Source organism: Apium graveolens, chromosome 8 (assembly GCF_009905375.1).
Source record: "Apium graveolens cultivar Ventura chromosome 8, ASM990537v1, whole genome shotgun sequence".
Taxonomy (NCBI): Eukaryota; Viridiplantae; Streptophyta; class Magnoliopsida; order Apiales; family Apiaceae; genus Apium; species Apium graveolens.
Genome location: NC_133654.1, coordinates 239396621 through 239424118, shown reverse-complemented (window position 1 = coordinate 239424118; position 27498 = coordinate 239396621). Strand labels below are relative to the sequence as shown.

General features: G+C 34.4%; 1 protein-coding gene across 2 annotated transcripts; it reads right to left on the bottom strand.

Moving 5' to 3' along the window:
* Positions 1–27498, bottom strand: LOC141678053 (exocyst complex component SEC6-like). 2 transcript variants are annotated; one of them, XM_074484243.1, is made up of 26 exons: positions 27356–27498; positions 26427–26567; positions 24262–24300; positions 24080–24168; positions 23627–23717; positions 23284–23373; positions 23059–23138; positions 20445–20537; positions 19841–19867; positions 19349–19456; positions 19004–19139; positions 18876–18920; positions 18201–18256; positions 15935–16043; positions 15553–15693; positions 15274–15453; positions 13350–13436; positions 13165–13251; positions 6374–6418; positions 5847–5925; positions 3064–3133; positions 1758–1845; positions 1581–1670; positions 1334–1450; positions 1056–1118; positions 1–356 (listed from the first exon to the last, which is right to left on the bottom strand). In XM_074484243.1, the coding sequence occupies exons 2-26, from the start codon at positions 26553–26555 to the stop codon at positions 225–227; spliced, it is 2271 nt and encodes a 756-aa protein (XP_074340344.1). In that variant the 5' UTR covers positions 26556–26567; positions 27356–27498; the 3' UTR covers positions 1–224. The 2 variants fall into 2 exon arrangements, with proteins under 2 accessions (XP_074340344.1, XP_074340345.1); XM_074484244.1 differs by lacking the exon at positions 27356–27498 and adding an exon at positions 27239–27278.

Here is a 27498-nt window from a genome sequence, read left to right as displayed (position 1 = left end):
TGATCATAAGCCAAACATATGTGAATCTTTAATCTCTGTTGCATAAACACAAGATTATTCAGTCTTTTGCTCTGTTGGACAATTACAAGACTAGTCTTTGGCTCAAACGAAGTAAAGAATAAGTAACTACACTGAGAAGTTCACATTCAGAGACACCTAAAGCATTGCAATTAGTGAAGCTGTATTGCGATAAAAATAGATGCTGATTAAAGTTGTCTGCCAGTCTAAGACTTGAACTTTCGCCATATACCTTTATGTTCTGTTAAACACTTCACCTTTGAATATACGAAACCCCTACTTGGAGGTTCCCCATCAATAAGAGAATTCTCGTATATTTCTTTGCACTCTTGCACAACCTGCTCAGAAAAAATAGTTCACTTTTCAATTTTCATACAAATATCTTGTTATCTAAATCATTCAAAAAAAGATTTTTAATTCCCTTTCTATATCCAGTTATCTACCCTCTATGATAGGGATTTCTAGAGGACACTGTCATATTGTCCGCTATCTTCAGTTTGAATCAGTACCACGCTCTTCTCAACAGAACGTAATCTGCAAATGCCAGTTTTCCTTGGAACAGAAGGAATATCACTGTCGGGCAGTCAGCAGCCTCAACTCCACACTGGCATGATATTGTCCGTTATTGGCCTAGCCCGCATGGATTTGTATTTAGGCACATCCCAAAAGGTATCAAGCTAATAGAGTAAACTGAATCACGTATTAACTAGCAACATGTCCCTCCCACAAACGAAGTGCGACAACTCCCACGATTAAATCCATAAACCACCGGTAAGACAGTAACATAAGGCAGACCATGAAGTGTTGTTGGTATCAATTTAGCTCTCATAAGTAGTTTCATAAGGTTTTAAAATTTTGAGGGAATTCTCCGACTGATTGGTTGCTTAAGTGATATTTAATAAACAGGAGATCCATTACTTATTTTAAAAGACAAGAGAGGCTATACACGTAGGCATAGCACAGACTAACCAAGAAGTACATAGCAATGTTCTGTTTATCAGTTGTATTTTGTTTTTTTAGATGGGGGGAGGGTTTACCTCTTTCGCATCTTTACGCGGAATTCCTTCTCGCAGTCCCACAATCTTTTCAACGACGTCAGGCTGCAGTACAAATTTTTTTATCTCAACCATAAAGATTATGGAAAATAATTAGGAGAGATATGTTGATAACTTTTGTCATCAGTTTTGATAAGGGACAATAAAATAAGCTCATTTAAAGTTTTCCAAAAAAGCATATGCTTGTGTATCAAGCCGATGCATATATATGTTGTGAAGATATACAAACACACACACACACAGAGCTAAGTTCCACTTACAGGACAATCAGGTTGAGTTTCAAGGATATTCGTATAGACGAGGGTGAAAGAATCAGGACTTTCTGATGAAGCAAGGTCTCTTAGTTCAGTCAGTGCGCGTACTCTCTTTTCCACTTTCTGTACACAAAATCTCTAAACAATGACTAAAGAAATAGAGATAAAAAAGTACAGGTGATCGGTAATTAAACTGGGGGAGAAAGTGGATTTTGTACATGTCATTGATATTAATAAATGTGGCAAAACTTACAGAAGCAGTGATATAATCCCGAAAGAATTCCGAAATCAGCTCTTCATCTAGCCCCATCCGTTCAATGGTTTCTTCCTTGATGTAATTTTTCTATAAGACATGCACCAAATTAGCATTTATCTTGCGCAAAATAAGTTCCTCATTGCAAAAAAGTGCAAAGCTAATTGTTTTAGAAACCTGAGTCAGTAGACGATCAACGTAAATTATCACAGTTTCCTCCAAGCAAGACTCGACAAATCGCCTAAATGATCGTTCTTCAACATACCTTTATAAACCCACATCAAAAAAAATTACAAGCAATTACATAATTAAATTAGGTTCTCAAAGTCTGTTCGATCTGGTAATACTTTGCCAAATATGTTTCTGGGCCGGTTTAAAAACCAAATCTATATAAGGAAATCATAGTTAACAAAATTTAGTTGTTTTTTAATTTGGTTTGTCTGGTACTGCTCTTCTATATGGTTTATCTATGTTCCAGGTGACATTTTTAGTTCTTTCCTACATTAGACACAATTTATGTGTTTAAAGATTTGAAAATAAAAAACATTAATGCACGCTAAATTATTGTACCAATAATTGAATTTTTGATAAACAGTATACCTTTATTGTCTAATTTAGCAGGAGGGCCTACATCAGTGGTTATCTAACAGTCCGTTTGCAGGTGTATCTGGAAATCCTTTCAATTACCACCACAGCATTTCTTGTATTCTCTCACTGACTGACTATATGTTTAAATCATCCAGTGACTTGTAAGAACCATTGTGTATATATGAATATTTAATAGATGAATTAGAAATAATTAAATTTGAAAATCGTTCATTTTTAATGTAGACAAAGTATCAAAATATATTATATATTGAAGAGTGCCTCTGCATGAGTATCGGAAATTCCTCTCATCCTCTATTCTAACTAGCTAATTGTAAGTTTATATTATCCAGTGGTGCGGAAACCATTGTATACATATTAAGTAAAATAAATAATTTAGAAGTACTGAGTTGTAAAAATTATTATCTTTATATGCACACAGAGTCTCTGGGACATACTATGTGTTTATTAATCATAATATCACATGTGAAACTAATTATGATGTCATGTTACACCTTGAATACCTCTCAACAAATGAGAATTCAAGGCCATTAAATTTAATGCAAAGAATTAACAAATTAAATATTGTGCTGTCTTTATTTTATGGTTCAACGTGGTTGTTACATGTTCTGACCATATTCAAGTGAAATATGTAATATTAAACCAAAACCGGTCCATATTTTAAATGGTGATATCATATAAAACCAGAGTCATAAATATGGACCAGATTAGTCTCATTTGAATGTTTAGGTCATTGGCCTAAATTAAATCAATGCATATATACAGGTATTTGAATTTCAAACCATAACTCAATCTGAAAAGAAAAGTATCAAAGAAAACTAAACTTACATCTTTATATCAGAGAAGCAATCACCAAAGGCTGCAATTAGGTACTTACACTTTTATATCAGAGAAGTAATCACCAAAGGTTGCAATTAGGTACTCAGTAACCTGTCCTTCAAACCAGTCTGTAATAAAAAACAAAAACAACTAAGGCAAGAGTCAGTGGGTCTTGAGAGGTATATATGTTCAATTTATTGCAAGTATCTACACTATAAAAGGTAACTAATTTGTAATTACATGCAGAGTGCTTTTAATGTTTATATGGAAGTCAATTTAAAGTAGAGCAGGTTCAAACCATAAACCAGAAAAGATTGAGCAAAGGGAATGCCGATAAGATATTTAAATTAACAGCAAAAGTATCTCTTTCCTTCATACCATTTGGAGCCAAATATATGCAAATACTTTGTAATCTAGGTTAGAACAAAGACAGGAACCATGAACTCAGATATCTAACACTAAAGGGAGTCCTTAACCAATGCCTACCGAGAAAGTACATATATCAATAATTACACACCAGCTGTCAACTCCTATTGAGCAACATAACTAGATGGTTGCTCCATTAAGACGATCAATTCACATCCTTACGAACAAATCATTCTTGACCTTGACATAGACTTGATATAATGGAGAAATGGATATAAGATGGTTATAGAAATCAACAATCAAGCTAAAGAAGGTAAATCATTTCTGTTTAAGGAAACTCAATCTCTTGGTGAACTAAGAAACAAACAACCAGTACAAGGTCTGCTTCATACATTCATATATCAAGCTATGGCTCCTGGGGTAATCTCCAGGATTTTTTTTATAATAATTAATTATTAGAAGAATTAACTCCAGTTACTAATTAGAATGAAATTGATATAAAAATAAGCAGATAGATAAATACTTAAAAACTAAAGTTTTGGGATAATATGAAATTCTATCGACAGAGGAAGCAGGAAAAGGAGAAGATGTGGACAAAGTGGAGACTAGGGTTCTTGAGTAATAAAGTAAAGAGTCTGATCTCTTTAAGCTTGTAATTAATGGATATTAGGATTTAAGATTTAAAACTTATTATTTTCCACTATTTAAACATTCTGAAATTAGGGTTCTTGTTTTGTGGTGAAATGTGAGTTGTTGAAGAATCATTTTATGGTTTAAGATCTATGTTCTTCTTCATATTTCTTTCTCTTATTCGTTTGTTTTGCTTAATAGCAGTTAGCCTTCTCCTAAAATTCATAGTGAATCATTATCTCAGAAATGGTTACGGACTTCTCAAAAATCAATTTTCTATATTTTCCATAGATATTGTCTAATGCAATTTTTAAAGGATTACGCCATGCAACGTGGATTGTTTAACATGTAATGACTAGTACGTGTAGACTTCGAAATAATATATTAAATAGAGGTTTAGTCCTCAATTTTGAACAACACAATTCCCGCAAAATATAACTCTTATTTCCCTAACTTCCGTGCAATGTCTATCTGCGATTTTTTCATCTAATAACTTTCAAATGTCGAAAAGAATTGATTTTGTCCAAAAAGTCAACCCAAAGTTAAACTTTTTTTTTAAAATTTATAATGGTTTCATTTCAACAATCCTATTATTCTGAAAATCTCTCAGTCCTCTGCCACTTTCTTCTATTATCTTTGTCCGAACAATTTTGTTTATAGATGATGATTTATTAATCTTCTGGACTGTTCAATTCTGATTTTGTTTGCTATATATGTATATACTTATAGAAAGAGCAAGTTGAGGAAGCCTGGAGATTGTATACATATCTGAGGTACGGATTTTGTGTTTTATTCTGTGCTACTTTGACTGGTTAGAATATTTACCTCTAGTTCACCCTGTCCAGATACTTTGACTGGTTAGAATATTCTGTGCTACATATCTGTGTTTCTCAAATTTTGTATACTCATGAAACGTGCTTTGGCCATTTAAGATTGTTTGTACATTCTTTACACTGTGTTCCAGAAACATTTTGTGGAAAGAAAAGAAAAGAAAGTTAAAGAATATAAATTTCCACCACTTGTTCCCGAATGAATTATATGGAAAAAAGAGAAAAGAAAGCTAAAGATTAGGGAGGAAATTCTCTTTATATTTGTCTCCAAAATTTTCTCTGCACTTTTGGAAAGACTAGGAGAGAAGAGAAAATTAATCATTTTCTATTTTTTTCTTTTCTTTGCCAAGTTCGGGAACACAGTGTTAAAGTTTCGTTTGTTGCAGCAGATGTTAGTAGTATAAACTATAGAGGCATTTGTGCCAAGTGCCAACAAGGTTGTTATAGACATTGCTCAAATTATAATTTACCATGACATTACAAAGAACATAGAGATGATCAGGAAGTTACTACAAGGAAACTTGATGGTCATCTTAATTATCTTCCCTGTATAGAATAGGTCTACAAGGCACATAAAGGTAGACTGGGAAGTTACTATAAGAAAACCTGACGACGGTCTCAATTATCTTCCATGTGTAGAATAGGTGATAAACCAGCTAACACCTTGACTTAGGGCGTTGGTAATAAGGGTTTTTTCATTATAATTATCTTTAATCGGTGCATTTAGATTATTCTTCTCACCAACTTGAGGAATGAGGAGTAAATTAATTCTTCCCCAGCTATTTCATTTCTTCTAAATGTGGTAGTTGTGTTTAGATGTGCTGATGTAGGACAATAATTAAGAAGTAAAGATTAAATCAAAAAGGTGCTGGATTGACCACAGAGGCACAGACTATGCAGAACCATCCCCAAGACAAGAACACATCAACAATTGAGTATCACAGAGTAACAAAATTTATTTTCTTAAAAAATAATGACAAACAGAAAAAAGTTGAACTAGAGTTTATAACAATACCTTTATGATACAGATTTACAAGCAACTCCTGCACTCCTGGATCTTCAAAAATAACAATTACTGTTTGATGCACAACTTCCTGTACCCATGAAAAATTATGTATGGCAATAAAATTTATCTTATGTGAATATCTTTAATAGTCCATATATACTGAATGCATACTATCAATGGCTTAGAGAACTTTCAGAGTTTCTATAACAAAACTTTATACACAATTAAATTTTATTATATAATTCTTATATGATAAGAGTGGTGTAGAAATATGAACTATTTCATAGTCGATCCATCACATAGTGTCACTCAGAATTGTTCCCTACAAGGCAGGATAGGGAAGATGGGATAGGGGTACTACCGTACAACTACTTTAATTATAATATCATTTTTCAAAAGTCATATTATTACTAATCAAAAAATTCGGCTGAGGGGAAATATTTTGACTAAACTAAACTACAATATAAATATAGCATATAGGATTGTACGTTAGTCCCATAAGATAAGACAAGGTCTGGTTGGAAGTACTTAAATACCTTGGTCACATCCAAAAACCCTTTGCAGGTGTCTTCAAAGTTCACCTGAACAATGGTGATGATTATTTATAACAGTGTATTAACATTAACATCAGTACAAAAGAGATAATAAAGAACAGCTAACTTCATTACAAAAAAGCTACTCTAGAGCTTAGAAGATCAATTAGCAGAACTAATGTGACAATTTTGATACTTCTATTACTTTGATAATAGTCGCTGATAAATCTAGTTGTTATAAACTTGGGAGAAAAAGACATTTGCATGGACCCTCTGCATAGTTTCAGCAAGACTCAACTATGGAGATTTATTTAAAGTAGAGTACATTTATTAGTAGACTACAAACATCCCGTTTCCCGTCTTTGCGTAAATAGAACCTGAGAATTATCATAGACAATAATATGAACAGATCAATAATAATCAAGACAGATGAACACCAAGATTTATTCGTGGAAAACCCCCCTTAAGATAAAGAGGTAAAAACCAGGGGATCAACTCCGAATGTTTCCACTATAATGATAATAATGGTTACAATATTCTCTCTCAAGTTTATGAAGTAACACTCGAGGTACAACGGAATAGTAATACAAAGATTCCCTATTCCTTCGGTACTGGACCGGATAACCTGGACAGAACAGTCCCTTCGGTACTGGACCGGATAACCTGGAGAACTCCCCTTGTTGCAGCCGCAACACCGGGACGAACTCCTACCGCTGTAGACCCTGAAGGCTACAACCCGACCAATACTCACACTAACTCACCCGAAACGAAAGAAGAGAGAAGCACGAGGGCCCCCTATTCTGACCTGCCTGAAACTACCGCAAGGTAAGTTTCCTACTAGACGGACTATCTAGCAGCTATACACTTAAGAAGTGAGGTTGAGAAGAGAGTAAGGTGCATTTTGTGAAGTGGGGGAGGAGGGTATTTATAGGAAGAGCCAATGGCATGCTTGGGTAATTAAGTGGTAAAGTAGGGCTAGATAAATAAGAGGAAGGTGGGAGGAAAGTGGGATAGATGAAGTGGTGTGTTTGGAAAGTTTTGTGTGGGGGGACCCACAACTAACAATCTCCCCCCTTTCCAAAGTCACAACGCTTCACTTGCATTCCATGCCTGCGCCCCGTTTACACAGCTCCAACTTTTCTCGCGGAACCACCTTGGTCATCATATCCGACGGAATCTTATCCGTGTGTATCTTCTCTATCTGGATCACCCCATCTTCGACTTGTTCCCGCAACCAATGGTAACGTACATTAATATGTTTAGTACGACTATGACAAGTAGCATTCTTGCTCAAGTCAATAGCACTCTGACTATCACAGTAAAACTCAAAGTTATCCTGTTTCAGACCCAGTTCTCGGAGAAACCGCTTTAACCAAACTAGCTCATTTCCAGCTTCACAGGCAGCAATATACTCTGACTCGGTTGTTGACAACGCAACACACTTTTGCAACTTGGACTGCCATGCTACAGCTCCCCCTGCAAAAGTGAAAAGCATCCCTGACGTGGACCTCATCTCATCTGGATGTCCCGCCATGTCAGCATTTGTAAATCCTTCCAAGACCGGTTCATCGTCTCCGTACTTCAAGCATAACCCGGAAGTGCCCTTATATCAAGATATATGAGAATCCACTTCACTGCTTCCCAGTGCTTTCTTCCAGGATTTGACAAATATCTACTCACAACTCCAACAGTATGAGCAATATTTGGCCTTGTATAAACCAATGCATACATAAGACTCCCCACTGCCGATGAGTAGGGAACTTCTTCCATATCCTCCTTCTCCTTGTCTGTTGATGGACACATTTTCTTATCCAGCTTGAAATGTCCCGCCAACGGTATGCTAACAGGTTTAGCATCATCCATATTGAACCTTTTCAGGACCCGTTCAATATAACCCTGTTGTGACAACCACAACTTCCGAGATGTTCTGTCACGAACAATCTTCATCCCTAGGATTTGCCTTGCTGGACCCAAGTCTTTCATATCAAAGAACTTGGACAAATCCTCTTTCAACTTGCGGATCATGTTAGCATCTTGGCCGACCACTAACATATCGTCAACATAAAGCAGCAGGATAATGAAGTTACCGTTAGGAAACCTTTGCACATAAACACAGTGATCGGATGCAGTTCTCTTGAACTTATGATTCCTCATGAAGGAATCAAACTTCTCGTACCACTGTCTCGGCGCTTGCTTAAGCCCGTATAAACTCTTCTTGAGTTTACACACCATGTGCTCCTTCCCTTTCACTTCAAATCCCTCCGGTCGGTGCATGTAGATCTCTTCCTTTAAATCTCCATGAAGGAATGCAGTTTTCACATCTAGCTGCTCAAGCTCAAGATCCATGCTAGCCGCCAATCCGAGAACTGTTCGGATTGATGTCATCTTTACAACTGGAGAAAAGATTTCATCAAAATCAATGCATTCCTTTTGTGCAAAGCCTTTAACCACCAAGCGTGCTTTATATTTTACAAGCTCTTCATCATCCCTTTTTACTTTGAAGACCCATTTATTCTTCAAAGCCTTCCTTCCCTTTGGAAGTGTAGTCAACTCATAGGTTTCATTCTTGTTTAAAGAATCCATCTCCTCCTACATTGCTTTCAACCAGCAACTGCTTTCTTTATGAGTCTTGACTTCCTCAAAGGTCTCGGGCTCCCCCTCATCAGCAACTAAGATATACTCGGATAAAAGATATCTTCCTGATGATCTTCGTTCTCTCTTAGAACGACGTGGCTGAGTTTCCCCAACTTCAGCCTGAGGCGGTAGCTCCCCCTGCTGCGTAGCCTCATCTTCTGCCATATCATCTCCATCATCTTCTAATGCATCTGGATTTCTAGCTTTCTTTGGTTGTCGAGTTTTCCCAAAATTCTCACAATTTTGAGACTCATGGAATACCACATCTCTGTTCCCGAATATCTTCTTCAATTCAGGATTCCACAACCGATAACCGAACTCTGGATCCCCGTAGCCAACAAGAATACATGGAGTTGTTTTATCTTCAAGCTTTGTTCTATGCTCCTTCGGGATGTGTGCAAAAGCCTTGCATCCAAACACCCGCAAGTGGGAATAGGAAACATCTTTTCCCAACCAGATCTTCTCCGGAATCTCAAAGTCCAGAGGTGCCGATGGAGATCTATTGATCAAGTAGCAAGCTGTTCTCACAGCTTCTCCCCAAAATGACTTCGGCGGCTTAGCCATTTTCAACATGCATCTGACTCGTTCAGCAATGATACGGTTCATTCTTTCCGCAACGCCATTCTGCTGTGGGGTTCCAGGAACTGTCCTTTCAAGTCGGATACCATGTTTTGCAAGGTACTCTTGAAACTCTTTTGAAGTGCACTCTCCTCCGTTGTCACTACGAAGCCACTTCAGTTGTTTCCCTGTTGATCTTTCAATTATGGCATGAAAATTCTGGAAGTACTCAAACACTTGATCTTTGAATTTGAGTAGCTCAACCCACACCTTTCGAGATGCTTCGTCAATAAAGGTAACAAGGTACCTGTTTCCGCCTAAGGACTCCACCTCAAACGGACCACACACATCAGAGTAGACTCTTTCCAACACCACTGACTTTTTCTTCAATGGACTGCTAAAAGATACTCGATGTTTCCCGAATAAACAATATTCGCAGGGCTTCAATGCAGTATATTTAGCAAACAGAATGAGGGATTTCTTTGCTAAAATTTGCGGCCCTTTCTCGCTCATGTGGCCAAGCCTCTTGTGCCACAAACTTGCTGAAGTTTCATCTTCAACTGTGTTCAAACCATTTGAACACATCCTCACTTGTGTCGTGTACAACGAGCCACAAGTGGAACCTCTTGCAACCACTAACGAACCCGTAGTAAGCTTCCACATTCCTCCACCGAATGTATTTACGTACCCTTCCTTGTCTAGCGCCATGCCAAAAATCAAGTTGAGCCGTAAGTCCGGAGCATGCCTGACATCTTTCAGAGTCATTGAACAACCCGTGTTTGTCTCAATAAAGATGTCACCAATGCCTGAGATCTTTGACTGATCAGAGTTACCCATTCTTACCGTACCAAAGTCGCCTCCTTGGTACCTTGTAAAGAATTTCTGAGTGGGTGTTGCATGATACGTTGTTCCAGTATCAACCACCCATTCGACCTTCTGATCATCAACATGTAAGCATTCTTCTTCCCCGAAAGAAAGGATCACAACATCTTCTATCATAGCAGTTGTTGTGCTTTTCTCGGCATGTCTCCCTTGCTGACCATTGTTCTGCTCGTTGAGCCATACCCTACAATCCTTCTTGTAATGACCCTTCTTCTTACAATAGTAGCATTCAACGTTGGCTTTTGATTTGCCACCGGAATTTCCAAAATTCCTGCTTTTACTACGCCCTATGTTCAAATCCTTGTAGTTGTTTTTGCCCCTGTTCTTAGTAACAAGAGCCTGAGAATCGTTGCTGACTCCCTTTCCTTTTCTTCTCATAGCCTCACTAAGGAGACTTTCCTTGATAAACTGCAACGTTAGTTTATCACTTGGCACATCATTAGTTATTGCCACCACTAACATATCCCAACTCGAAGGCAAAGTTTAGAGAAGAAAAATTGCCCTGAGTTTCTCATTAAGATCCATCTGCATAGTTGCAAGTTGATTTAACAACCCCTGAAATTCGCTAATATGCTCTGACATATTGTTTCCATCCTTAAACCTCGTGTTCATCAGCTTCCGGAACACAAAAGTTATATTTTGTGAACTTGTTTATTGGAAGGTAGACTCCAATGTCGTCCAGAGCTTGTAAGCGTCTTCTTCTTCTGCAACATGATGGTACTCTGAGTCATCATTCCATCGACGAATAAGACTGATAGTTTTCATGTTCATCTTCTTCCAAGCCGTTTCAGATTTCTCTACAGGCTTGACCCCTTTCAGCTCCACTGGATCAAATAAATCTTTACTTTAAAGAAGATCTTTGATTCTGCTTTTCTACAACGGATAATTTGAAGCTGTTAAACATATCATTATACTGGATGAACTCTCCATTTCCATTTACCAAAGACTACAGGAATCGTCACTTAGAACCGCACAAGTTGGCCAGGAAAGTGGATGTGTTTGGGGAGCTTTCCATATAATACGACGCGGAATCAGAGAACCACTGTGCACAAAGCACTTTCCTAGTCACCAATAATGTGGACCCCAGCTCTGATACCAATTGTTAGGAATTCCCGTTTCCCATCTTTGCGTAAATAGAACCTGAGAATTATCACAGACAATAATATAAACAGATCAATAATAATCAAGACAGATGAACACCAAGATTTATACGTGGAAAACCCCCCTTAAGATAAAGAGGTTAAAACCACGGGACCAACTCCGAATGTTTCCACTATAATGATAATAATGGTTACAATATTCTCTCTCAAGTTTACGAAGTAACACTTGAGGTACAACCGAATAGTAATACAAAGATTCTTTATTCCTTCGGTACTGAACCGAATAACCTGGACAGAACAGTCCCTTCGGTACTGGACCGGATAACCTGGAGAACTCCCCTTGTTGCAGCCGCAACACCTGGACGAACTCCTACCGCTGTAGACCCTGAAGGCTACAGCCCGACCAATACTCACAGTAACTCACCCGAAACGAAAGAAGAGAGAAGCACGAGGGCCCCCTATTCTGAACTGCCTGAAACTACCGCAAGGTAAGTTTCCTACTAGACGGACTATCTAGCAGCTATACACTTAAGAAGTGAGGTTGAGAAGAGAGTAAGGTGCATTTTGTGAAGTGGGGGAGGAGGGTATTTATAGGAAGATCCAATGGCATGCTTGGGTAATTAAGTGGTAAAGTAGGGGTAGATAAATAAGAGGAAGGTGGGAGGAAAGTGGGATAGATGAAGTGGTGTGTTTGGAAAGTTTTGTGTGGGGGGACCCCAACTAACAATATTCTGATAGATATTAATCTACCATAATAGGTTAGTAGTCTACTACCCAATGTACTTTTAACTTATAACCTTTTGTGAACATGTAGTAAACTATTGGATGACCCAAATTAGTTCCATTTGGAAATGATCTATGATTGATTATCTACCTTAACTCAAGATAAGCCCTCCCATGGTATCAGAGTCAAACCACTGTAAAAAATATTGGAATACAATGAAGCACTTTCAAGTTTCAAGGATGGTGGCAGCCATGTTATGGACCATAGGCATCATTGGCACTTGATGAGGTGTCAATTTATAAACAAGGGAGCAAATACAAACCTCTACACAAAATTAAAAAATATATATACATTTATAAATCTGAAATTCCAACTAATGCAGGACTTTTGTATTGACATGGTTGAACACGATTATACATTGCGCTATCAGCTAGCAAACTTTACTTCAAAGTTCAAACACTACATTTTCTGATTTTCACTTTTTTCTTTATTTATTTCCTTTCTCAACTTGTGAACAAAGGAGAGCCTCGGAAAAAGAAAATCTGAACTTCCAACTAATGTAGGACTTTTGTATTGACATGGTTGAACAAGATTATACATTGCGCTATCAGCTAGCAAACTTTACTTCAAAGTTCAAATACTACATTTACTGATTTTCACTTTTTTTTCTTTATTTATTTCCTTTCTAAACTTGTGAGCAAGGGAGAGCCTCGGAAAAAGAATGACTACATATAAACTATGACAAATTAAATTAATACAACTTCACGCAATTTGACTACATACCATCACGATTGAAAGGAAAAAATGACCGGATTCCTTTAAATAAAAAGTCGACAAATAAAGAAAAATATATAGAGCAGTCTTCAATAAATGTGAGATGTAAGACATGGCGTAACCTGTTCAGCATAATTCTCGGGGAGAGCTTCAAGTGTGCTATTACTGAGCTCCGTTGAAAGATCATAACAGCGAAGATTGTTATTAATCTGTCTACACAAAATTTTTTAAGCAACATCCACGAAGGACTTAAAATCTTCCATAAATTAAAGGATATTTAATACACTATATTCGGAAACTCACTGACCATAGCACACAGAGGTTCTAGACCAATATCTGAAGCAGGTTCCTCCCCCAGTCTTTTCCTTTGAGCTGCTTGATAATCATCCAGCACCTAAGAAATAAAAAGATTAATTCATATTAAAGCATCTGGCAAATAACTAATGAGTCTCCGTATATAAATTTAGTAAATCTCTTAATTACTCAAGTTATAAATTTAGTAAGCCTAGAGGTTGCGGTGAGAGGGAGAGAAAAGGAGAGACACAAATTTCTCTCCACTCCGGAAATAAAATGCAGAAAATAGTTCTCTCCAAATAATGTCTATAAGATACTGTGTCTGGGTTCAAGAGTAAAAATTATGTGTATGATATACAAGCGTTTAAAATATACATAAAGACACCTTTTGAGGACTGTGAAAGTACATCACAAGGAAAAAATCTTATATTTTCTTGTAAACTTGACAAGTTACGGGTCATGAGACAAAGTCAAATTAGCAGTTTAAGTTTTTTCATGACAAAAGGATCATTTTTGAGAGATAGAAGCTGAATGAAACGTTCATACCTGTCGTACAGACCTAAAAGATAATGCAAGTGTGCTTAACTAAAACTTCTAAGCAATAACTCAGTCCTTATTTCTGACAAAATGGTAAGAAATATGTGGTGACCTATAAACCTGTGATTACGAAAATCCTGAATAAAAGATGATTCTGGTTGACTGGTCAAATACTGAACAACAGGTCCAACCAAAAATAAAACTTCCCGTTTATGGGCACTTCAAATATATATTGCAGATAAAGCGTCTCAGATTCTCAATTCCCAAACTTCATTTCAAAATTTCCATATTTTCTTTTGATAATTTAAAATTTAAAATTATTATGCAAGGAGGATTGAATTAGCTGTTTCGACTAGCTGATTGAGTAAGCTGCTTTGACAAGCGGATTGAATTTAGCTGTTTTGAATATAACTGTTTGGTAAATAGATGTTTCAATTAGCTTTTTGGATTTTCAATAGACACCGGGACAGTCATCTAATTGAAAAGCTAGAAAGCTCCTCCAAGTAGTTTTTTCAAATTAGCTTTTTGGGATCCGTAGATACCAAACACTAATATAGAGGTTTCATTTGGTCAAATCTCTAATGTGGTTCAAAAAGATAATTTTTTGCCAAAAAGCCAACTTCCAAACATGGCCATTATAGTTTTGTTAAATAAATTCCCCTTTATGCCTTTCTGAAAAGACGAATACATGAACAAAAACGATAAAAGATAGAACTTGGGGGACTAAGCGCAATATATCCACTACCCCAAGGTTTCCCAACCTCAAATTATGATAGATCGCAACCCAGCAAGAGGCCTAATTCAACATCGACATATAAATCACTGTATAATGATTCTGTTTGATATGTAGGGATTATAATACTTATACAGAGAGCAAAACCTTAGTAATAAACCTTATAGATTAAAGGCCTGTTAATAACTAGGCTTATAATAAATACCTAGTAATAAACCTAATAGATTAAGACCCATTAACAATTGGGCTTATTAGAATTAAGTTATTAAATTTTAATTATCTACTAACCTCGCATATAAAATACAAAGAGTAATACAATTTCATCTTTAGAATAAATAGACAACACATATAAGAATTCTTCACTTGCGTTCCCCATCAATCGGAACTTACTTCCTCTATTTATTTCTTGAGGTTTACTGACTAGAATAGTGGTCTTATGAACCAGCAAATTCTTTAAAGTAGATCCAATGCAAAACCTTAAACAAGGAGGGGGGATATTTCTTCATATACAACCTCTATTTTTAGCAACTTGATTGGCATTAATAAATTGATATACATATCTGCATGAATATATAATTATATATTAGTATAAAAGAACCTTCATCACAAAGTCGGGATATAGCTTCCTTGGAAATGTTACATATTTAAAAGTGTAAGCTGAACTTACCTCAATAATAGCCAAGGCAGTTCTGTATAACATGAGATCCGTACTATTGTCTCGAACAATTTGAACTTGCTCTCCAAGTATCCTAAATAAATCAACAGCAGCCGGTGTATATAGCTTCCCATCATCTGTTGCTTTTGGTGGCTGTACCTTATCAGCTTCAAGTATATTTAAGTACCATTTCTGGTGAGAGAGAACAAGTGAAGTTGAAGTAAAAGATGTTTTCTAAGTGTATACAAACACCAACAAAAGACTACACACTGTCTAATGCTAAACCATTACCTTCATTGTTGCTTGCATTCTTTCAACATACGCGTCCATGAGGGGATCCATTGAGCCACTCTCAGAACAAACTTGAGCTAAAGTCTCATCAACGCCAAGTCCAATTAGATTTTCTTGGTATCCAACAATCCAACCGGTTATCTGATTAACAAAGATGTATTTTTCTGAATAACTAATGGAATAGGTACATCAGAGAAAATAAACAATAACAGTTTATTTCAGAATTATACTACGAATCCTAAACAAAGAAGAACATATTTATCAAGCAAGAAAATATGTCGTAAATTGACATTTTTAGAAAGAGCATCTATATTCATATTAAAAAATTTCTAATTAAGATTGATATCAGATGTTCAAGATTGTAAATAATGAAAGACATTACCTTTAAAATCTCTATATTCGTTAGATCACCGGGGCGGTCACTAAGGAGTCTCAACCATTGAATAAACCGCTCAGTATAGAGATTTACCATAAGCTGGAAAATTTCATACCTGTGAACAGAGAAAAAAATAGAGAGGATACTTTAGAAAATACGGAGCTAGATGTTGCGCACAAGCTCTCATTATATGGTGCTAGACTATGTTACTCGGACTCTTCATTTTACCTCCGAGTACCCGTGTCGGACACTCGACACTTGGACATGGACACTCGGACTCGGACACTTATTTTAAGCCAAAAAGATGTATATTTTTCAAAATGTTGCCGAGTCCGATACTTGGACACGTGTCCATGTCGGACACTTCTAGCCGAGTCCGAGTAACATAGGTGCTAGATGATGTTCCAGCTTACTTTTAAAACATAACGTGCTAGGAATCTATTTTTCAGTTTTGATAGAAGTCCAGCATGCCTTGAAATTCTAAATATGTAATAACTTGCACTAATAATTTCAAGTGAACTTCTTAAACATTAATAGTCAACTGCTTAGGAATAGGTTAAAAACTGAGATTTATGTAAAGGTAATTTAAAGTAATTATCTTTTTTCCAATTACTTTCAAAGAAAAGAACCTATAATTAACAAGGGCTTTTTATAGGATGAGAATACATCCATGAGAAATAAAAATAGAAACCCGAATCCACAAGCTATGTCTTAGTTACATGAGAGTCTATATCTACCACTTCCCTGAAGTAAATTTCTAATCGACCTCCACCCCTACTCTCACCCTTTTGTTGTACAAGACTTCCCATCAACCCAGTTCATTTTAGGACTGGCTTTAAACTATAACCAAGCATCCTAAAACTTCATAGATTTGTTCATTTATCCTTTAAAATGGAGAATTTCCAATGGCTACACATCAACTTTTACACTTTATTTATAGATACAAAGAAAATAACATAGAAGTCCATTTGTAAAACATTCGCATTAAAGGAAACTCTACATTCATACCAACATCCCTTGATTTCTAACTGGATAGTTCGTAGCCCATACAGAACTTAATAAAAAATATTAAAATACTGGAAAAAAAATGCACTGTGATGCAACACTTACACAAATAATATTGTTAAGGAACTAGTCATACTAAAACCCGCCAGCCTGAGCTCTGTTACCATGTTAAAGAATCAGTGACTCTAAAACCTTAGAGGTGTTGGAGGAAGGCCCTTTTAGGATTTTATATTAGTATCCTAACAAATATTTTCAATACTTTCAAGCTATGAATGTCCGATAGATAGTAACTGATAATATTATATTGTAAGTTCAAAATTAAGTATTTTATTAATTTTCTTTTTTTATCTGCCTTATTTTTCGTCATTACTTATATATAGATATACTAAACATCACTAATATTATCATCCGTATATATATATATATATATATATTAAGTTATTGTTTTTCATTATTTGTACATATATAAGTTTAATCATATTTATATTACAGTAACTTTATCAGTTCCAATATATCGTTTGTGCATCTGCATTATAGAGCGTTGTTCGGTCTAACATGTCCGGAAGTACTTCTAGAATTATTAATTATGATAAAGAAAAGCCTAGGGTTCTGACTTATGTTTCTTCAAAAATCTTGTCCTACACTGACATATTAAACTTTCAGGGCATTTGAATTAAATTATCTTAAACACTTTTTCTTGACACGTATTTTTCAATTTCACGAGACAATGGTTATACTAATGAAATAACTCAATTGTACATTCTTTAACCTGTAATCTGCTAAGTTTAGATCGTAAGTGCAAGTTAAACTCACGTGTCATACTAACACAATAGCACAGTACTATACAAGTTGTGGAATCCTTACCCATTATTTATTGTAACAATTGTTCACGAGTGCAATCTTCAACTTGTTAAACTTAACTCTCGAAGTATAATATTTTCAGGCAATAAATATAAATAGCAAAAAAGTTACGGGGAGAAGTAACATTTAATTTATTTATTCTTGAATAAGAACATTTCAGGGATACGAAATATCTACTATCTTTTTAAAGAATTCAAAAACTGAGAGAGTTATTTTAAGGACAAGACTATCCACTTGTATGTAAGATTAAAATTTATGCTTGATGTTAAGAGCGGGGTATCAAAATTGAGAAATTGGGTAATGTTTTTAATTTATATTTGGTCAAATGTTAAATTTGGATAAATTAGCCACATGCAAAAAAAATTCTTTAAAATAGAATAAAAAGCTGACCGAGTGTTGGGCAAACCTTGGAGGAAAACAGGGAGCCACATAATCATATACATCTCCAAGTTCTTCTCCAATCTGAAATTTTGTGAAATTCAGATCATAAATATCATTACAAAACGAATATACATTACAAAGTTGTAAATACTTGCATACAATAGTAATTTTATAAGTGCTACAGATTTTAATAGACCAAAACAAGCCTTGAGTTTGTTAGAGTTTAATTTATAATTCATACCTTGTCTAAAAATATTCATTATTATTGTCGAACAAGGGCGTAGAAAGTTGTACGCCGCATACACTACAATCATGTGTATGTCACACGAGAGCCACACACCTTCGGTGGTTCTATTTTCAGACATGGTTTCTAGAAGAGACTCGATTCACACGCTGATTAAAGTAGTGGTTTGTGGAAGTATTACTAAATTCATTACTTACTAAATACTGTTTGGATGTTTTGCAGTTGACATAGAGATATATTTTTCATTTTAAGATATCTACAATTATTTCTATAGAAATATGATAAAAACTTTTTTACACTTTTCAAAAAAAATACATATTAAATATTTAAAGTCTAAACTCGTCTCATATATTTGTCTTTTAAGAAACCTAATTTAAATGTTACAAATAATGTAGATTGCTTCAAAAAATGGTGGAAAACAACTAAACAACGAATTGCTACATCGAATTTACATACCGCTTTAGCCTCCTCTATAGATGCTTTTAGATCTTCGAACCCAATCTGTTACGTAAATTACAGTCAAGATCTAATAATTGTAGTAGTAGCAGTAATAGTAGTAATTGCAGTGGCATCAGTGGTAGTACCTCTGTAAGCAGTATGTTAAACCGTTCTTCTACAGATTTTCTTATTTCGTCGTAACACCTGTCTTTGTAACATTTTCCTACTTTCTGCTTTTGTTGAGTAAGATTTCTAGAAATAGTTGATGACGAAGTAAATCTTCTGCAGACAAAAAGAAAAGACATGAGATCATTCAAATCTAACCAACTGATATACAAGTATACAACATGCACAAGAGACCATGCGTTGCATTTCCGACTACTACTACATTTCTATTTCATAAACGAGGAAAATACACTGACTAGTGTATGGACCATCCTAAAAATCATCAGGCAATTTTATGTACATATATTAAAATAAAAAATTTATACTTGGAAGCACCACGAGTAATAGCAAGTGATGCCATTGCACCATCTCCTTCAGCCTCAACAGCTTCCTCAGCAAGTTGTTGATCAAGTATTTCTTGCATCTCAACAACCCTAAGATGAAAAATGACTGACAAGTCAAAATTTATTATATGTTGTATGTAATAATCGTAGATGGGACTCATATAAAGTTTTGGTAGTCACTGTATGGTTGTCAGTAGCATAGAAAACACAAGGACAATTAGATCTATTATTAAACAAACAACAACTATTACATCTATACTGTCGAATAACATTCGTTATCATATGGCAATATTTTATACGTAAACCTGTGGGTGTCAAACGCATGTCATGGCAGTCACAGTATTGTTGTGATGCTTGTCAAGCGATGTGAAATATGTACCAAGCATTACAACAATATAATTGTCTACCATGCAAATTCTTAGTAAACCATATTATAAGTGGAACACTAAGATAAACAATACAAATCAAACATACCTCAAAGCACGAACTAGTGTTTGTGGGCTGCAATTGGGTAAAACACAAGTATTATTTCAGAAAAAGCATGTTAATAAATAGGATAAATTCAACACAATGTAAAATATATGTTGGTTATCTTTTTTTTTACTAAATATATTAAAAAATATGAATGAACAAGTTACGTTACTCCAATAATATATTTACAAAAGATTATTATGTAATAAAGGGTAACTGTCACCACTACTCCCATTAGTATTTATATGTGAGGAAATGAAAGGTGTTCTTAAAAAGAAAACAAAAGTTTAAAAATGAAGATGCCCAATTTGGATAAATAAACCCTTGTTGAATAAACTCAGTTTAAATTCTTAAATATCAAAATCATTTGCACAGTATGTCGTCCTCCACTTAGCATGCTCCTTATCTATTGTCACAAATCATTTGTTTTTTTAATATTATACATGAAAATTTACAGATATAATTTGAAAGATGTTTAAAAATAATTCATATATACATAATTATATATTTTTCAAAAAAAGCCATCAACATGTTTAACTAATTCTAATAATATTATTATTGCAAGAAAGTTATTAGTTACTGCTAATCATGAAAAAGATGTGGAAACCTTTCTTTAGAGAGTTTAAAGAAGTTGAATATATGACCCCACAATATCTTGTCAAATGTCTCCCAAGTACGATCAACGTCTTCGAAGTACTCACTGAAAAACGATAATAAGCCATAAAAATATAATAAGCACCAACATATAAAAAGATTAACAAGTAACATACTTGCTCGAATTAGGAACATTATACAAATACGTGAGTAATATTATTATTATTATGTTCTTAATATTATATACGTGTAAGCGAAAGCTTTTCATTCATTGATATTCCTAAGGTATAGCATGTATGTCGTTTCTTTCTTTGCCATCTTTTGACCAATTGTACTTTCTACACTAACTTCAAAATAACTAATGTCTACAGATGAAAGGATGTACATTGTCCTTATACATTTAGCTCTCTTTGTACCTTGAGTATGATAATTTGTATTCCATTTCGGTTCATCTTTTAGCAATCGCCAACTGTAGAGTTGAGTTCTTACTTTTAGATTTGTTTAGCTCTTGTGCATTATGAAGAACTTGTTCATCTAACCAACATCTATGATGTGCGGCTTGTACTCGTTTATAACAAACTTCAAATGTGCCACCTTCTGATATATATTTTATTCCAATGATCTTAGCATTTTTTGCAATTCCTGTTTGTAAACCATTGTAATTTAAGTCGAAGTACTGATCAATTCTATAAGTGTGATGGAGTTTGATCATTACCTATAAGTATAACAGAATCTTTAGACGTGTTAAGCCACCCGCTAATTAAGGATTGCTGCATATTTGCTCTATTTTACTTTACGTTTTTCACTTATTTCTTCTTGTCTACGAGGTAGGGTGAAGTTCTCTTATGTTAGTTTGGAGGATAAGTTTGACAAACATACGGGACGAGCTTCCTACTGCAATGAAGGGAGTTTAGATGCATCACACAAGATAAAAAAATAGTATGGAAAAAAGCTCATACGATAGTTTGAAAAAAATTTGAAAATTGAAGTTAAAAGGAGGATACTAGACATTTGGTTTTTGAGAATTAGTGTACTAAAAAATTGATGGATTTGGAGGGTTAAAACGAAGAATTTCCAGACTCCATAAAGAGAAGATGCAGAAGAAGAATTAATATGATGTGAACCAAATGAGAGAGACCGAGTAATATTTATAGCAAAACAATATTCACTTCCTTTTTTTTTTCTTTGTGTACTTATGATATCTAATATGTACATTAAATTGAATAGCTGCAACAATTTGCATGCATTACTTTAGCTTAAAATTGATTCGACATGCATGAGTCAACTAAAAAATTCGTATGCATGTAGTTGACATTGAAATTAATCATTAAATTTGATAAAAAAAAATTAAACCAACGACTCATGTTTGTGTATGTTATGTATTGTGTTTTTAGTTACATGAAAAATACATCAACACGACTTTGCTATTTATAAAATAATTTTGTGATATTTAAATTAAATATGACCATAACATTTTTAGTTTATATATAAAAGGATACCAAATATGATAATAAAATTAAAAAGATTATAATAATATGGGACATATAAAAATGGGTTATGTTTAACATAATTTTGAGTTTTATTTGTTTTAATTATACGGTTGGGATATCTTAAAACAAGTAAAGTAACTTGTTACTTAAAGTGGATAAGTGTCATGATAAGCAAATTATAGGTTATTTTAGGTTTTTGAATAATATATCTTATAAGTTGATGATGTGTTTGGTAATATAACTTATAAGTTAAAAGATTTTTTTAAGAGAAATATTAATTTTTTATTGCAAGAATTTTAAATTAAGAAGATAAATTTTAAAACAATTATTGAAAAACAAATTACTGAAGAAAATTATTAATTATTTAATACAAGGATTTTGAAATAAAAAGGCAAATTTAATGTACAATTACTAGAAAACAATTTACTCAATAAAGAAATAGCAGGGTGTGCAGCCAGCTAAGGAGTAAGTAAGAGGTGAGGAGAAGCAAAGTGAAAAATAAGTTCCGGTATGTCTCATCTAACATTCAACTTATTAACAATAAGCAGGAGTAAAGCCCGTTTAGAATTCGTACCCAAATAAGAAGCAAAAGGTCTGGTGGGCTAAAGCCCAAAGCTCTCGGCGAAAGCTATTGCCAAGAAGCCACTACTTAGGAAGTTGCCAACTTTTAGCAACCTTGGTTGGCAAACATGGAACTTCAATTGGTTGGCAACCAAGAGTGCCATGCCAAGACCTTGGCAACCTCTTGGAAACTCTTTTTTGTAGATGCTATAGAGCTACACAAACAGCATACCTTTACCAAAAGAGCAACGTCGTATGAATTAGAAGACGCTTTAGGATAGGCCTAAAAACTGTATGTAAAGAGAAGATAACTCTGAGAGACATTTAGGTGGGTGTTCTTCCACAAAATCACGTGTTAATTACACAAGCCTGAAATTTAACGAATTCTTAGTTCAAAACTCTTTTTTTCCCTAGGAAGATCTGGTGTACTATCGGAGAAGTATAGGTTATGAGGTAATCCTACTCCAAATATATAACAAACATGCAGTAAACAGCACCATGGCATAAACTACAAAGGGAAATTCTTAAGACAGGAGAGGAACTAGCAGTAGATAATCATTTTAAGAAAATGCCAACCTTAGTCTACCAGCCTCTTCCTTGTGAGATGATGCTGCAGCTAATGCAAATCTCCTTTTTCCATCAAGAGCTGTTAACCTCTGAGACCAGTATACCAGTTAAGTTAAACTCTATGAACAAAGTGAAGCATTATAGTTTAGTCGACTATTGAATGAAATTAATATAAATCTACCTTGCATGTGTTTATTATGTAGTCAACTATTAAATAAACAAATATAGTTCTACCTCATATGTGTTTATGAGTTCCTTGTCATTTTTTAGAGAATCACGCGCTGCAGCAGCTTCAACAGATATGGACATCATTCCACTTACATCCTTTAAAGGAAAACATGTAAAATGAATAGCAAACAACCACGCCAAAAATTGAAAGGTTTTTTGCAAGCTGTAACTATATAACTACTGTTAATCTGATAAACTTCAGCCTTTAGAAGCAGCCTGCTTATCCAAAATATATTAAATTATGTTCTCACAGAGTTTGCGGACTCGTTGCACCAATCAAGCTTATAAGATGTATATAAATAGAATCCATAAACAAGGCCAAGTAAAACAAGAGCAGATACGAACCTACCTTTAAAGTTGTATTCAAGTTATTCCTTGCATTGCTAAGTAGCTTTATCTGGTCATGATTTTCAATCAATGTTTGGCATTCTTGACAGAGACTGATTAAAACAAAGCACGTGAATTAGTCTCAGCATGCTATAGTTGAGAAAAATATTGTGAACAGTAATACCTCCACTTTACAAAAATAATCTTACTTTGGATTTCAGAAGCCTAATAGACGGTCCCTTTAAGTTTATCGTAAATTATGGTAGTTCTGAAGACAATTTCCTTTTGTATTTACAAGTATATATAACCTCCTCTATTGCCAGCTATACTTCACATTTTGACTTTTACGACTTTGTGGGTCACTTTAGGCAGTTAAAGTGGAGGGAGATCTTTTTGTGGAACAAGTGAGAGATTGTTTTATACATATCCTTTGAAAAACCGTTGCATTGATCAAGCTACCATGTGAAGTACATACTTGTCAATTGAGACAAAATTCTCACGAAGCTGATTTACGGTATTCTGAGATGAAGATAATGATTCAAGACCAGCATGTGCCTTTTCAACCTATAACAAGGATATATCATTTGATCAAAACTAAGTTGTAGTAAACATAAAAATGTTTAAAACTTTCGGAGTCACAAAAGATGAGTTATTTACCTGTTCAGCAACCATTGCACTAAGTTGTGCATCATTAGCCTGACATCGAATCACAAGGTGTCAAATTCTTTGACAATGAAAGATAGCATAAAGATTTTTTGTAACGCATCCAGCTTCAAAATATTAAAATAAGTACGATGGATCAGATTTTTTTGCCAGATAAGTACTCAACTACCTCGACAATTATATGACAACCTTACTGTAGTAAGGTAATGGATATAAAATTACATACCAGAACTAAAAAGTTAAGGAAACAAAAAAAGATAGACGGACCTAAGGATTTAGCAAACTTGTCGAAAAGAGTTGTGACGACTCTTATGACTATAAGGAAACCTTGCCTAATTATTATATTTGTCTCTCCGCTGTTTTACACAAGAATAATAGATTACAGGTATATGCAGGGGCTGAGTGACTTCGTGATAAATATAATGACTGCTAACGTAGCCCGAGACTTTAGAAATACATATGTTATAATTTTCATATATTCTAATGTTTATGATGGCCATTGGTCAGTTTGGTTCAAGGGAAAGTTAAGGTGGTTATCTGAGAAAGGGTAAGGGTTTGAATTCCATTTTCTATCTTTACTTCTTTTTTTTGTCTAAATTTCGATTTTTACTTTTAGATTTCCCTGTGATTACTGATTACAGATATAAAATTTATATGTAAGACATCATTCATGCCTAAAATGTGAGTTGACCAATTTGGAATAAGGTAGTCCCTGTCAGAAAAAGAGGTGGAACTAAGTACTGTTCTTAGCATTGTCTCTTTGTTTTGGGAAATCCTGAATATAAATCTCCCTCTGGGTATATGTACATTAAATGAAGCTAAAAACAACGAAAAAAAAGACGACTAACTGTAAAAAAGGCAATATGAATGACCGGTGAAATTAGGAACTCAATTCTATGTTTTCATGTGACTGGCTAAATGTTTCCATTTGTTTATGTGAGTATACATGCCACTTTAGACAACTTGATATTTAGATAAAGACCATTGCTCCAAAACGAACACTCTTATCCATTTTTTGAAAGTAAATGGATGCCTATAACCTGACTCCGTGGTCCATACTAGCATAAATGTACTTGCAATAAAAAACACAAGAATATACTAGGCTAACAAACAGTTGGCATCCCAAGCTAAAGCTATTCGGATAACTTTCTTGCATCTAGGTGACAAACATGTACCTCATTGTCCTCAACAGGAATAAATTAGCAGCAAAAAAATGTGGAAAAAGAAGTATAATTTCAGTTGATGAAATGACAAATGTGCACATACACCAGAAACATTAGTTACAAGCATATTTCCCTGAAGCTTTATGGTTTTTAAGTTGTGTAAAAACTACACTTGTGGCATTCATCAACAGAGGTAGCTTTTATGAATATAACAGTCTGTTCAAATCACTAGGTAAAATATCAAGCACAAGACCAGCAGGAAGAAGTAGTGTTCATTGGAAAAATATATATAAAGAAAAAATTAACCGTTAAGAAAGAAGAATAGGCTCTGGAGTGTGAGACAAATATGAAAACATTTAATCTTCAGTTTTCCACATTATCAACTCAGCAAAATGACTCCTGCTACTTTTTCCTGGTCATATAGCATTTTAGGAATACTCTAGCATGACATGAAATACTTTAAAATAGTTATTATTATCAACTAAAACGCATATGTTGCAAGGAGGACTTTTGTTTCACCTTGCTCTGAATAAAATACTAAAATCAATAATGGTGAAATTAAAATGAGTATTTTGAATACCTAGAAGTTCAAGACATAAAGAATGTAATACTCTCACTGCTCCAATATAGATAGGCAACCCTTATCTTCCCCCGGAGCTAAGGATACTTTTTAGACATACACTACAAAGTAGCAACACGCAGTCCCTATGTTATCATTATAAATCTTAAATGGACATCAATATTACATTGAATTGTGCTAGAAAGGTACTTGGAATGTCAAATGATCCTATAGAATGACTGTGTTTTTATGTTTATAATTTTGGATAGAAAGGGAAATAATTGATATAATTTATAACATGAGTTTTGTATTAATCAAACTCGACTCTAAATACTTGAAAAAATAACAAAAAAAAATAGTTTTTAAGTGGCAAAATTCGGAAATCAAAGGAATTGTGACATCTCCAACTGATAAAATCAGCCATTTGACGTTTTTACCTGTTGACGTGTGATATAGTCGGCCTTAATTGAAGCAATGGACTGAAGTATGTCTGGAGTTGGCAACAGTTTGGCAACCTCGCGAATTGCTGCTTCTTTGGCTTCGACTGAAAGATCTTCGGCCACCATCCCGGGGTAGATCTACATAACAAATTTATTTTAAAAGCACACATTCATGTGCATCAAAAAAACAAACTTACAATGAAAAATGCAGTTAATCAAAGTCACATCAAATGAAAAAAAAAACATCATAAGAAAATTTTAAATACTCATTTGCAAGGCCAAGGATAAAGGAAATGGATAACCAGCTATATTAACTACCAAGAACTAGAGTGTTCTTACTGGTAACTTCTCGAATAGCTGACCAATTTGAATACCGTCTTCACCAAATCAAATCTACCGACATTATAAAATTTAAGATTTCACCAATTAATCAACTCAATCAAATAGAGATTTAATATATTTGTGTGTAACCTAGAAGTGATACAATTTACACAATTATACAATTACACTGTTATACTTAAATTAGACAACATCAACGACACTCATAATTCTTAAAACACGATAATCGATTCAATAACATAAGAATTCCGATAATCCAACATAATCTAACAGGTGAACAATATATACACACACATACACACGAACGCATATAACACAAATGTAGACATTTGTAGCTCGAATAAATTTGTAAAAATGATGATCAATCATGTAAAAACAATAAATTAATAGATAATTGATAAAACATGTAACGCAAATTTGATAAGTGATGGTGTTAAACAATTAAGTAACGGAGAATGAATACAAATTACCACAAACGTGACACAACTGATATGAACCGGGAAATTTGAAATTCTGAATGATAGTCGTATTTAATTGAAAAAAGAAAATATATTATATAATCATACAGAAATTTAACAGTGATTTACCTGGGGAAAAAATGTAAATGATAACAGTAAGAAATGAGAAGGGTAAAAACTGGAATCACAATATGGAGTAGCTATAATTGCTCATTAGCCGAAGAAAAGGACAAACTCAAACACTTTCATCTTAGTGTTCTGTTTGGGTGCAT